This window comes from Microtus oregoni, unplaced genomic scaffold (genome assembly GCF_018167655.1).
Source record: "Microtus oregoni isolate MIOR12 unplaced genomic scaffold, Mior012 000085F_ref0000168, whole genome shotgun sequence".
In the NCBI taxonomy this organism is placed as follows: Eukaryota; Metazoa; Chordata; class Mammalia; order Rodentia; family Cricetidae; genus Microtus; species Microtus oregoni.
Window position 1 is genome coordinate 4,573,939 of NW_024544551.1, and position 12,956 is coordinate 4,586,894.

The 12,956-nt window shown below is 46.1% G+C and overlaps 1 protein-coding gene across 3 annotated transcripts in view; it reads right to left on the reverse strand.

The window, feature by feature from the left end:
* LOC121441961 (centrosomal protein of 120 kDa-like) overlaps positions 1-4,151 on the reverse strand; it is a 61,313-nt gene extending 57,162 nt beyond the window's left edge. For 2 of the 3 annotated variants that reach the window (XM_041643389.1, XM_041643387.1), the window contains exon 1: positions 3,755-4,151. In XM_041643389.1, coding sequence (XP_041499323.1) covers positions 3,755-3,803 — 49 coding nt within the window. In that variant the 5' untranslated portion in view covers positions 3,804-4,151. The remainder of the gene's footprint in view (positions 1-3,754) is intronic. The other variant, XM_041643388.1, reaches the window with a different exon arrangement.
* Positions 4,152-12,956: the final 8,805 nt, after the last annotated feature.

The following is a 12,956-nucleotide window of genomic DNA, read 5'->3' on the forward strand; positions in this document are numbered from 1 at the left end:
AGCCTGCATTTCTAACAGGTGATCAGACCCTGCAGCATGCTTGTGGCCCACAAATGAGTACATTAGAAAGAAGAAAAGCAAATGGTAAAGTAAGTGGCTTCAAAAAGAAAACAGGCACTTAGCCAAAAAAGAAAACCAAGGGTCTAGTGGAAAGAAAAATTTCAAAATTGGAAGAAAGTAAACGGCAAATAAGAATCCCTAACAATCTTGTGCCGAGGTGATTACTTTGATTTTTCAGTCTGGTGAGGGGGATCATATGGAGGGAATTTTAACCATTATTAAGTAAGCAGCCAGCCCCCTGCTATTTACCCCGATTAAAGCTACTTGGCGAGGAATAAGATGGACAGGAAAGGCTGGATTTGATGAGCTGGTGGCACACATAGATAGCCCCAGCACTGGGGAAGTGGAGGAAGGAAATGGACAGGAAAGGCTGGATTTGATGAGCTGGTGGCACACATAGATAGCCCCAGCACTGGGGAAGTGGAGGCAAAGAGCCTGGATGACATGACAGCCCAAATCAAACCAAAGCCTCTCTGGCCCCAGCAGAAGCAAGCTGAACCGTAACTGCAGTGTTTGGAAGCACTGCGGCAGGACACACACTGCGCCACTGCTGTGACCCACGGGCCTTAGGAAGTCAACCTGTGACCGACATGGCCTAACCCCCGGCGGAGGAAGTAAAACTGGAGTAAGAAACAAAACAGCACAGGACTCCATCAGTGAGGTGCCTGAGACTGCCCAGGGATGGATTCCATGAAGAACACGACCCAAACCCAGAGGGAGACTGATCCAGCATCCAGTTCACCTTGACAAGTTCAACTATCGGTCATGAATTAAATGCTCTGGTTTGAAGAAGAAAAAGAGCTGAGTGCAGCTGACTGCAGCTGAGGGACAGGGACAGCGAAGAGCAAGCATACACTCACACAGATACAAATGAAATAAACACGTCTGAAAGTGTCCTTTAAAAACGTCAGCCAGAGGCTCTTATTTAAACTCCATACTGGTTGGTTTCTTGCCAACTTGACAGAAGCTGGAGTCATCTGGGAAGAGGGATCCTCAGTTGAGAGAACGCTTCCATAGATTGGCCTGTGGGTAAGCCCGTGGGATATTTTCCTGACTAATGACAGTTGGGATGTGGGGTGCACCACCCCGGGCAGGTGGTCCTGGATGGTATAAAAGAGAGCACGCTGAGGAAGCCGTGGGGAGCGAGCATCTTTCTCCAGGGACTCTGATTCCCACAATGACGTACTGGGACTGGACTGTGTAAGAAGAGATAAGTCCTTTCCTCCCTCCAGCTGTCCTTGGCCACAGCCTTTTCACAGTAAAGTAAGACAACAGAAGCCTTGTTTTGTTTTGTTTCTTATCTTGGAACCGAGCACACCGTGAGCACACACATTCTAGAAATGTAGCTAGGAAATTCTAAGTAGCTCGATCTAACTGGAGTTCTGGTACACAGGAAACCTAAACGGGCGGGCAGAAGTCGTACCACAAGGGCCCACGCTTGCTACTCTAGGAGTGCAGACATATGGGAACTCTGAAAGGTTTTAAGACAAGATCTGTGGATCAGAAAGATCACTGTCAGGAAGTTCAGGGCAGTAGTTGCTTCTGGAAGAAAAGAAAACCTTTAGGAAACAGAGACTATCACTACAGGCAAGGTGATGAAGGTGTGTAACCAGGCACACCTGAGCGATTGTAGCACCTATAATAAAATCAACAATTGACAATTCTTTGGAGGACACTGATGAATCCCAGGCTCCCGGCTTAACTGTAAGCACTACCAGAGCCGAGGAGAGGACCATATGCCAGTTTTAGGTGTGTTTGTGGTAGCAACCTAACTGACATCCCTGACTCCAGGTCCAAAAGCTAAGACGAGTCAGGCTCCTCCTTTTAGTTAGGACCACAGCCACCAACCCTCTCAGAAGAACAACTCTAACCTCCTTGGCTTCCAGGGTCCTCCAGAGCCGACTCATTCTAGTTCTTTCTGACCGAGGACAATATTCCTAAACACTCACCTTTCTCTACCACAGTCGCCTTCTGGCTTCTCTCCTCCCACCCCGTTCATTCCTGTTACCTTGGCTTACCTAGTCACCCGTCCGTCCGGCTGAAGCTCTGGGCGGAAGGCACCTCAATCACTACTTCTATTCTGCTGCCAAAGCTACACTGACGCTCTGTATCAAGTTTTGATCACAGTGCTGCCCAACATACCATGTCTTACAACACCAATCTGTCCATGCCAAATAAACAGACCCCTCTATCATGAACAGCAGGAAAACCACGAGATTTTTTTTTCATAGAGAAAGCCCTGTTCTAAATTTAAAAGCCTCTAACAACCAATTAGAAAATTATTTCTGGGAGGCAGAGGCAGAGGCGAGACAGAGGCAGGTGGGTCTCTGTGAGTTCAAGGTCAGCCTGGTTTGCAAGAGCTAGTTCCTGGACAGGCTCCAAAGCTATAGAGAAACCCTGTCTGGAAGAAAAAGAAAATTATTTCAGTCTTGGGGGAGGGGGGGTTGCTTATTTGTGAGGGCTTGGGTTTTTTTTGTTTGGTTGGTTGGTTGTTTTTGTGGAAGGAAGGAACTCACTAGCAGACCAGGCTGGCCTTGACCTTGCAGAGATCAGCCTGCCTCAGCTGAGTGCTGGGATTAAATGCAGGAGCCAACCACTCCCTGCTTGATCTTGTGTTTTTAAGCAGTGAAAGAACAATTACAATTGTCCCTATTATTTAATAGTTTCTGGTCAATTTTTTATTCCAAAACTCAGAAACCATTTTTACCCAGTTTTTCTTCCCTCTTCTCAACAGCAGCAGACCTCTCCTGAGGGGATGGGGTCTAGCCAACACCACCTGGGGATAAACTCACACGATGACTTCGTGTACTGACAGCTTACTCCAATTAACCAAACAGCTCCTAGCTCCTCCACTTTGCTGCAATCAGCTAACTACACTGAACAGAAGCAACGTTTGTGGCGTGAGTTTGAGAGCAAAGCAGGCCTCCTTTTCCCACACCTTAAGTGTGCTTTGTAGCCAGACCATCAGCCCAGCCTTTGGTCCTCTGACCCATCCCTTTAAGACCCAAATAAATGTCATCTCCTCAGGAAACATCCCCCAGAAGAGGAGGCTGTGCCAGCGTGACACACTCCCCCCACTTAACTCTCTCAGTATCTAGACTTAGTGCCACCTGCTTTGCCAGCACAGAACCTGACATTCAGTAGGTTCCCGATAAACAAATGTCATTCACTCGACGAACAAGTAAGGGTCATTTAATGCCTTACCGACGGTAGTTCCCTAGGTACGCGATCAAGACGCGTAACGGGAACAGATTCAGCAATACATGGAAATGGTACGAGGCTTGTGCTCAAGTCAATGGCAAAGTTCTTACGAATGGCATTAGCGAGGACCTGCTGCACCGAGCGTGCTTTGCAGGCACTTTTAGCTCGTATATAAAAGCCATCGACAGGCTGCTTCTGATGGAAATCGGTTTTTTTCTACATTCTCTGGGGCTACGGCTAGTCACGCTAAATATCACTTATCCCTAATAGCACTCACGCTCCCCGGAGAGATGTTTAAATCAATTGCCTAACAGCCCTCGCTCCATGCAACTGAACAAGTCCTCGGGGACCACAAAAGCAGAGATGACAAGGTTCGTAAGGTTAACAAAGCCGCAGTCATACACTACTCGGCTGAGGTCCGGGAAACAGCAGTTGCAAAAGAAAAAGAGAGAGAGAGAGAAGAAAAAAAAAATAAACACCGGAGGCCGCTCACCTTCTAGGATGGATACAACGATGAGCAGCTGGTCGGATTTGGAGACCATGGTCGCGGCGGCGGGGTCTGCAGGGAAGGGAACCCCCGTGATGCGTGCAGCCGGACCCCGCAGGCCCGGGAGCCTTCGCAGCGCCCGGCCCCGCTCCCCCCGGGCCGCCGACCAGGCCCTAACCCTACCCCGGCTCGGCGACCGCGCCCCACAAGCCCGCAGCCCCGGCACCTTTTGCCGCCTGCTAAGCCGCTTTTCAAACGCCCGGGCAGCCGCAGCGGACGCCACCGCGCCCCGCTTCCGCCTAGCAACCAGGCCCGCAGGCCCAGAGCCCGGGGGAGGCTGGAGGACAAAGGGCGATAGAGACCAGGGCAGTCGGGGATAGAACGTCCACCAGCCCGCCTCACCTCCCGCCCTTTGACGCTCTTTCCCGGAGCCCTAGGGAGACACGACTGCGGTCGCCCGCAGCGTCGCCTGCTGGTCACCTGCGGAAATGCAGGAGAGTTGAACCCCCGCAGACTGCGCAGCCGCACCACTGCCCTAAATGCTTCCTGGTCCTGCGTAGCTAAACTCTCTTTAAGGAGTGGGACGGCCGCGTACTGTAAACGGTATGCTCAGTTTTAATCTGAGAAATAAAACGATAGTTTGTTTTTTAATGCTCAGGCACCTGACATCAAGACAACTGACCATGTTAAGTCACAGAAAATTAATGACCCGAGTGTAAACTGTTCTTGCGCATCTCTTTAAATATTTGTCCTATGACCGCAAGTCCTGTCAATACGGTAGTTACTGTAACTGCAGACGCTGACGTAATCACTCCCAGAATAGGCTGTACCTTAGAAATACCTCTTCAAAAGGAAAACAAAATTATCACGTGGGCGAGAATGTTTAAAGGTGTAGGTTCTACCCAGACGTAGGAAATTAGCAAAATCAAGGCTGAAAGTTAACGTCTGAAAATGCTGTAAACCCACATTTTCCCTCCCATTTTCAAGATTTGAGTTTTTTTTAAATGCAAGATTAGACATTTTAAAGTTTTCTCTAGCTTAAAACCTGGAAAATTGAATGGATTGGAGCCTTCGTGGACTCGTTTAGCGTTCAAATTTGTGGGAATTTCTCTTGGAAAATCAAAGGCAAACCACGATATATATAAGAGGGCAAAAAGTAAAACAGCTGAGCCGAGATCTCACGAAGCAGTGGGCCTTGGTGTGCTGACTCTGGCTGTTTTCCTTCTCTGTAAAGCTGGGAGACAGTTGGAGAACAGTTACAACAATCTCTGAGCCCTGCTGCTATTTCTGCTCCTCTGTCTTTCTCTTCTTTGTCCCTTAAAGAAGAGGATGTGGAGGCTAGACCAGATTGTCTCTAATGTCCCTTCAGGACTCCTGAGAGGTTTTTCTGAAATGTGCTCTTTATACAAAACTAAACTTCATGTGCATTGCTGGGCACTGTATTCTTTTCTGAAAGATCTCTAAAAGTAGACAGGATCATACGGTGGCCAGGTGAGTAGGTTTTTTTCTATCAAAGGTGTGATGTCAAATGCTATATGGTTATCTTTTTACATGAGTAATCTCATCACTTAATAGCTATAAAAACAGTTTTTATGATTTATAACTTTTTATTTGAAAACAATACACTTATTTTCCTTTAGGATACCCAACAAGGCTGAAAACCCAGATTAGATTATCACTAATGCCGGAAAAGTCTCATCTAAAACATCTGTAAAATTAATCAATGAACTAAGATGAGGGAATAGAGAGATGGCTGAATGATTAATATAGTACTTGCTGATCTTCCAGAGGACCTGAGTTCAGTTTTTAGCACCCATGAAGGCAACTCACAGCTATCGCTAATTCCTGCAGGTTGGAGACCCAGTGACCTCTTTTGACTTCCTCAGACGCCTGAACATATGGAATACACACACACACACACACATATACACATACATACACACAAACATGCATGCACACACCCACACCCTTTTTCTTGTAGAAAAATTTTTAAAATAACTCTTTCCAAAAAATATTTTATTATGTTTTATTTATGTGTGTGTTGTGTGTTATGGGGGGGGGGTCACACTTAGAGGTCAGAGGACTGCTTCTGCAAGTCAGTCTCTCCTTCCACTGTGTGGGTCCTAGGGATGAAACCTGGGTCACGAGCAGGCAGATGCTTCTGCTCGCTGAGCCGTCATTGTCCCTGTCTGAGGTCTCGGCATCTGGCTTTCTTCCCTGAACAACACGATCATGTGTGAAGTCCCCCACTGGCCTTGCAGAAAGCCTTCAGTAGCATTTGCATGATGCCTTTGTTTTCACAGACTGTACAAAATGGGTGATCTGAAAGTTGCCGTCTAGAAACGGACTGTAATTCCATCATCCTCTAAACCCATGGTCCCGTAATCTAATTCCCGTGCTCTGGTGCTCTGTTAGACGGCAGCAGCTTCAGGTCCAGCGTAAAGCATCACGTGTTAGTTTAAACTCATGAGGGGAAATGTTATTATAAGTTTATGAAGTACCAATTACTGTCTCCAAATACATAAGAAAATGTTTACAGCATATGTAAATTGTATCTATGAGACAATGGAAGATTCATTGCACTAGGAACATGTAAGTATGCAAATTTAAACTGACAGGTACTGAATTCATTAGTTTGCTAATCATATTATGTAGCTTTCTATTTCTATAAATTTCTGCAAACAAAAGGGCATCTTGGCTCAGATCGAACATTTCTTTTCCTATATCTATTTCACATGTTGAATAAACCCTACTTTGTAGTATTTTTATGTTTCATTTTCAACAACTTCTATGGCCCACCTCAAAAGAGATTGTAAATTTTATTATATTTCCCTTCTTTATTTCATCTCCCAATATATCAACAAGCCCAAATATATACTTAATAAAATTAAAACAAGCTCTCAGGACTAATAAAATCAACATGCTTATTGAATAGCTGCTATTGTAAAAACATAGTACCAAAATTTGACCTTCAAAAACTGCTTAGATAAGCAGCCTCCATTTGGAAGATGGAGTGAGCTGGGTGTGGAGGAATATACCCTTTTTTTTGGATTTTCGAGACAAGGTTTCTCCGTAGCTTTTTTGGTAGGAATATACCGTTTTATTCCTAGTACTCAAGAGACTGAGGCAGGAGGATTTCTATAAATTCTAGGCCAGCCTTCACAGAGTGAGACCCTGACTCAGAATCAGAAAGACAACCTCTCTGCAGCTTAGGGAATGTCACTGGAAAGAAGAGGGAGAAAATGGGAGAGCTGGAGAATAAGGTGGACAATGTTGTCACGTATTGGAATGACATAGCCATGGCAGCCATGAGCTCGCTCCATTATAGCTACCTGCAGCAGACCTGCATAGGGCCAGGAGACAACATTAGCCAGCATTCTGGCAAGCGACATTAGCTAGCCTCCGTGGTTACAGGTAAAAGACAGACAGACAAGAAGGGAGGGGGGGGCAAACGTATCAGAGAGTGTTGGGAGGGGTGAGAGAGGAGAGTTTGGCATACAATCAAATACATCATCTGCATGTATGAGATTATCCAAGAATAACTAAATGATATGCAAGAAAGAAGGAAGGAAAGAGGCAGGAAGATGAAGACTAGGGAGGGGAGGAGGGGAAGGATGAAAGCAGCACTAATTTAGGGCCAAAACAAAAGGCCCTTTAAAACAGGATCTTGTATAAATGAAAGCCGTAATTTCTCTCATCTCACTGTTTCGCCTGTGTATGAGTGTGTGGTGTGTACCAGTGTGTGCGTAGTCATGTGTGTGAAGGGGCGTGTACACAGGTCCAGCCCCACACATGTGTGGTTTACCTTAGACTGTGAACAAGCTCCGTGAATAGGCTTCTTGCTCGCTGGCTGGCTGCCTAATTTACTGAGTCTGGGTCCCTCACTGAACCTGAGCTCACTGGTTCTGGCTAGTCTAGCCTACCTGGTCTTTAGGTGTGCTCTGGGGATCCGAACATCAGTTCTCTTACAGTCGAAGCAAGGGCTTTATCCACAGAACCATTTCCCTCAGCCTCACATGACCACATCCCTTCTGGGAGGAGCCCAGGCAAAATTTAAATCTCTGAATGTGTTAGGCTTTTGTTTTAACGTCAAAAGGTCATCTGTTACAGAGTTATCGTCAGTTTTATCCCTTTTTCTATTAGGGCAAAGATAACCAAACTCTTTATATTTTCTCATGTTGGCTTAGTCCCATATTCTTGGGGTAATGTCCCCCAAACCATGGTTCTCTCTGGCTTTTATTTTTATTTTTTGTTTTTTTAAATATTTATTTATTATGTATACAATATTTTGTCTGTATGCCTGAAGGCCAGAAGAGGGCGCCAGACCTCTTTACAGATGGTTGTGAGCCACCATGTGGTGGCTGGGAACTCAGGACCTTTGGAAGAGCAGGCAATGCTCTTAACCACTGAGCCATCTCTCCAGCCCTTCTCTCTGGCTTTTATGAAGCCAGAACATCTCCATAGGTCAAAGCTGGAAATGAGGGGTGACCGGGCAGGGCCTGAGCTCAGACGGAACACCATAGCTATGTAGGAGGTGGCAGGGCCTCAGCCCTGGCAAACACCACATCCAGGTAGGAGGTGGCAAGGACACCACAGCTGTGTAGGATGTGGCAGGGCCTGAGCTCAGACGGAACACCACAGCTGTGTAGGAGGTGGTTCTACTCCAGCTGGCTGTTGGCACACAGTTGTTTACCGAGATCTTCAAGTTTTCATGAGAAGCCAGAATTATAGTTTCTGTGGTGAAATCATCCAATTTTTAAATGCTGGGGATGAGTTGCAGTGTAAAACAGCAGCAGTAACAGCAAGGTGTGCTGCATGCAGGCTGGTTACCTCTAGCCCAAACTGACAGAAGTGCTTATTATAATAACCAGGGCCTCCAGGGCGCAAAGAAAACTGTAATCAGGAAGAGGTTACCTCAAACCAGCTAGGAAAGGGCTGAGTGCATGCGGTGGAGATTAACTCTCAACTTCCAGGCAGACCCCATGAGGGCAGAACAGAAAAGGGGACTAAGACACTGATTTAGTATCTTTGCCTCAATTTGCTATTCTGCCTCTGTGGGACAGAATCAACACACCAGACTTCCAAGAACCAAGCGGGTTAAGATGTTTGTGGCCAGCAAAGCAAAACCTGACAAGACTTCCCCTGGTACTTACTCTCAGTGAGAACACAGTATGGGATCGGCATTCTCTGTTTCCAGTGAAAAGTCAGTGATGACAGGGACCAACTTTTGGCTTCAGTGGAGCTGGGGTTGAACTTTTACACGCATAAATAAAAGCAATGTTTTTTGTATGTTGTCCTTGTGGTATCAGCCTCATGGGTTATGTTAGGTGTGAATGGGCTCTGAATAATCCTGCCGTGTTTGTCACCATGGTTCTCTCAAGCGCAGGGGTAGAGTGGAAGGTGAGAGATGGCCTCTCATTCTGCAGAAGGAGGCAGATCTAGAGAAACTTCTGGAACTGCGGCAAAGGAATAGAAAATGCAGTCTCGGGGGTTAGGAACGCAGCTCAGTTGGCAGAATGCTTGTTGTAGGGGGTTGAAAGAAAAAAAATGGGCCCCCAAAAGGAATGGCACTGTTGGGAGGTGTGGCTTAGTTAGAGTGGGTGTGGGCACACATGATAAATATCATCAAGTAAATGAGCGAAGAGACTGTGCCACTGGTAGAATAACCACATTCTTTTTTTTTAAGATTTATTTATTTATTTATTTATTTATTTATTTATTTATTATGTATTCAATATTCTGTCTGTTGTATGCCTTCAGGCCAGAAGAGGGCACCAGACCCCATTACAGATGGTTGTGAGCCACCATGTGGTTGCTGGGAATTGAACTCAGGACCTTTGGAAGAGCAGGCAATGCTCTTAACCTCTGAGCCATCTCTCCAGCCCCAACCACATTCTTGAGACCGCAGATTTGTTCATTTGCCTGTTACTTTTAAGACAGGATCTCACTGTGTAGCACAGATTGGCCCAGACTTACTACTCTGTAGCCCAGGCTGTCCGCCAACCGAGGCAGATTGCTGAGAAGGTTCCAGAGTGTGGAACTGGCCATGGGTGTCAGAATGAAGGACTCACCACCACCCTGTGACCCTGTGGGGCTTTGATTCTCCAATCAAAGCAAGTTTGATATGATTCCTCTTCGGCAGAGCTTCCTTTTGTCCACATGACAGCAGTAACGGAATGTGGGACCAGCCATGAAAGCTAAGTCTGGGCAGGTCATCCAAAGGAAGTTCCTTACTTCCAACCCTTATCACCTGGGACTCTGGCCATCAATAAATTTAAATGGAGTCTGGAGTCTCAATAGTTTACCCTGAGACAATGCCTGGCAAGCTGAGATTACCCAACTCCCACCCACGAGCAGACCATTCAAAGGAAATTCCTGGCATTCCAAGCACTATAGATGGAAACACCTGTCAGTACTTCACCAGAACACCCCTAGACAAATGTCAGCCAATCAGGGGTTCTGAATCTCAGAAACCCTTCACCCCCATTTTTGCTACTATAAAAATCCAATTCTAATTGAGCTCAGGGCTCTCCGGATATTCCAATGTGTTGTACATGCGGGGAGACCGAGTTTGCAAACTTGATTAAAATAAAGGCTCTTTGCTTTTACATAGGGGACTCGGTCTCCTTTGTTGGCTTTTGATTTGGGTATAACACAGAACTCACACCAGCCTGCTCCGCTGTGTGGCAGGGAAGTCTCCAGGCGTGGTCTGAACAGGAGCCGGACTCCACAGAATGGTAATGGGGTCTTCTGGTCGACCAAGGTCATGTCTGCTACAGTCCTGTTTAATGCAGATATTATAAATGGACTCGAAGTGTATGATCCGGGAAAGAATGACTTCAGCAAATAAATGACAAAGGGAAACTAGTCAGTTCAGTTCCAGGTAATGTTCTAAGCATGTTGACCAGGTGTAGAGAGGAGGCGCACCTCCTTCAAGGGCTACAGATGGCTCAGGAGTAGGCTCGCTTGCCTCGAGTGCTTGAGGCTCTGGGCTCAATCCTTTCTTTGTCTGTAAAAATAAAGAGTTAGGGGAAGGAGTCTCCCTCAGTTTCTCACACACACCCCTAAGCGACAGCACAGAAGGGTCCTGGCCAGCATCATTTCAGAAAAGATCTAATAACAGGTATCCTTCAGTGAAGCCATAAACCACAACACTGTCTTCAATTGAGGATGGTCTCACTGTCAACATAAAACTTCATGTAGTCCAAAGTGTGTACATTTTCAAACAGATTTAGCAGATGCTGAGAACTTGAGGGATGTTGAGCAGAAACAGGAGTGTTGGCTTCACTGTTATTGCCACAGATGACCCAATGGAAGCCAAGAATGCCATGCCCGCCTTCTAAAGATAATAAATACATAAGGTGAAAGGGTTTCTTTTCCTTACCCGAAACCAAACGAAAAGAGTAGGTTTAAGGGACAGTCTCATAGGGATTAATGGGCTTGGTGGCCATCACCATGTGTACTTGAGAAAAAGAAATGCATGTCTGTCTGTCTGTCTGTCTGTCTCTCTCTCTCTCTCTCTCTCTCTCTCTCTCTCTCTCTCTGTGTGTGTGTGTGTGTGTGTGTGTGTGTGAGAGAGAGAGAGAGAGAGAGAGAGAGAGAGAGAGAGAACTGGTGGACTGAGTCACAACTTGCATCTGCATTTTATACATGAGAGTCCTATGAAAGAAGAGGGCACCCGACCACCTTGACTGAGCCATCTTGGTGTCCAAAAAGATGGGCCAAGGAGTGGAGAGACCGCAGAAGCAAGACACCAAGGACCGGAACGCGAGATGGGAGCTGGGGGTTTCAGAAGCGGCTCAGTGGGAGGAGACTGCTGTGAGTGAGGTGGTCTCCCAAGACAGAACAGATGGTCTTGGGAAGCCCCTCCTCTAAAGTCATTCCCAGAACAATTCACTCTGGAGTCCTATGGGGACTGCATTTGTCTGGGAGTCACTCAGAAGGCATGGGCGACTAATAGCTCTTGAACAGAGAAAAAGTAACAAACAAGGGAGGCTACTAAGTTAAGGATACTTAGCTTTTCTCCATATCGGATCCCAATTCTTTGGAAGAAAAGGTTACCAAAGAGGAGAGGAAATGGAGTCCATTCGTACCCCAGCCTGAGCCTTTATGTGGAAACTTCGCCTGCACTGGAGGCTGTGAGCAAATTCCAAAGTAAGAGTTAGAATTTGAAACTGGTTTATCTTGGGCTGCTATTAGCAGAAAATGAACAGAAAGCTCAGGCGTCCAGCCAACTATTCTTCAAGGATGAGGGAGTAAGAAACAGATGTGCTCTTAAAAGCAGGAGCAAAAGAAGAGGACCATTTCCACCTGTACCCGACACAAGTTCAGATGCACAAACCCAGTGCATGCATTGATCCTCTTCCAGTCTTTCCAGCTACACCATAGGCAGTGAAGATGGACTTCACCTTTGCACACCTGTGAAAGGCTGAAGCTAGAAGGCTTGGGCCACCTGCTCACATCAGAGTGCTGGGATTCGGGACACTCGCTCTGAACTACCCTAGTGGCTCTAATTCTGGAGTCAACATGTTACTCTGCGATCATGGAGCTGGGTTAAGACACTAGAGTAGAAATATACCATGTCATGCTGTTGGGGAAAGCAGGTCATGAAAGCTAGGAGGTTACATGCTGTCTTAAAAGGAATGCAAAGCTAGGTGGATAAAATAAACATTTGCATGGTTTTGGTCTTTGTTTTTGAATTTTTGGGGGTTTCTTTTTGGTTTTTGTTTGTTTGCTTGCTTGCTTGTTTTTGTTTTCAAGACAGGGTTTCTCTGTGTAACAGTCCTAACTGTCCTGGAACTAGCTCTTGTACACCAGGCCTCTACCTCCTGAGTGCTAGGATTAAAGGCATGAGCTACCACTGCCCGGCAAACATTTGCATGGTTTTAAAAGCAACATAAACTATCCTAAGAAAATTTGTTTGGAACTCATCTTTAGCTTTTAGTCTACTCAAATCCTATCGACATTAACCAAATGGTGGCCCTTTGGGACACTCATCACCTACACCATAGAGCCAAGATCTCACTAAAAACTGTTCGCAATAGGGAAGGGGGGGAAAGGTTATTCCTAGGGGGGGGAAGTGATGTCCTACTTCTGCATAATGTTCATAGGGTTGGTTAAGATTAAAATGATTGCCCTCATTATCTAACGAGGTCATTGTTTTGTGCATTCTGTAAATGCTGGATTTAGGAGAATTCACTTGGATATC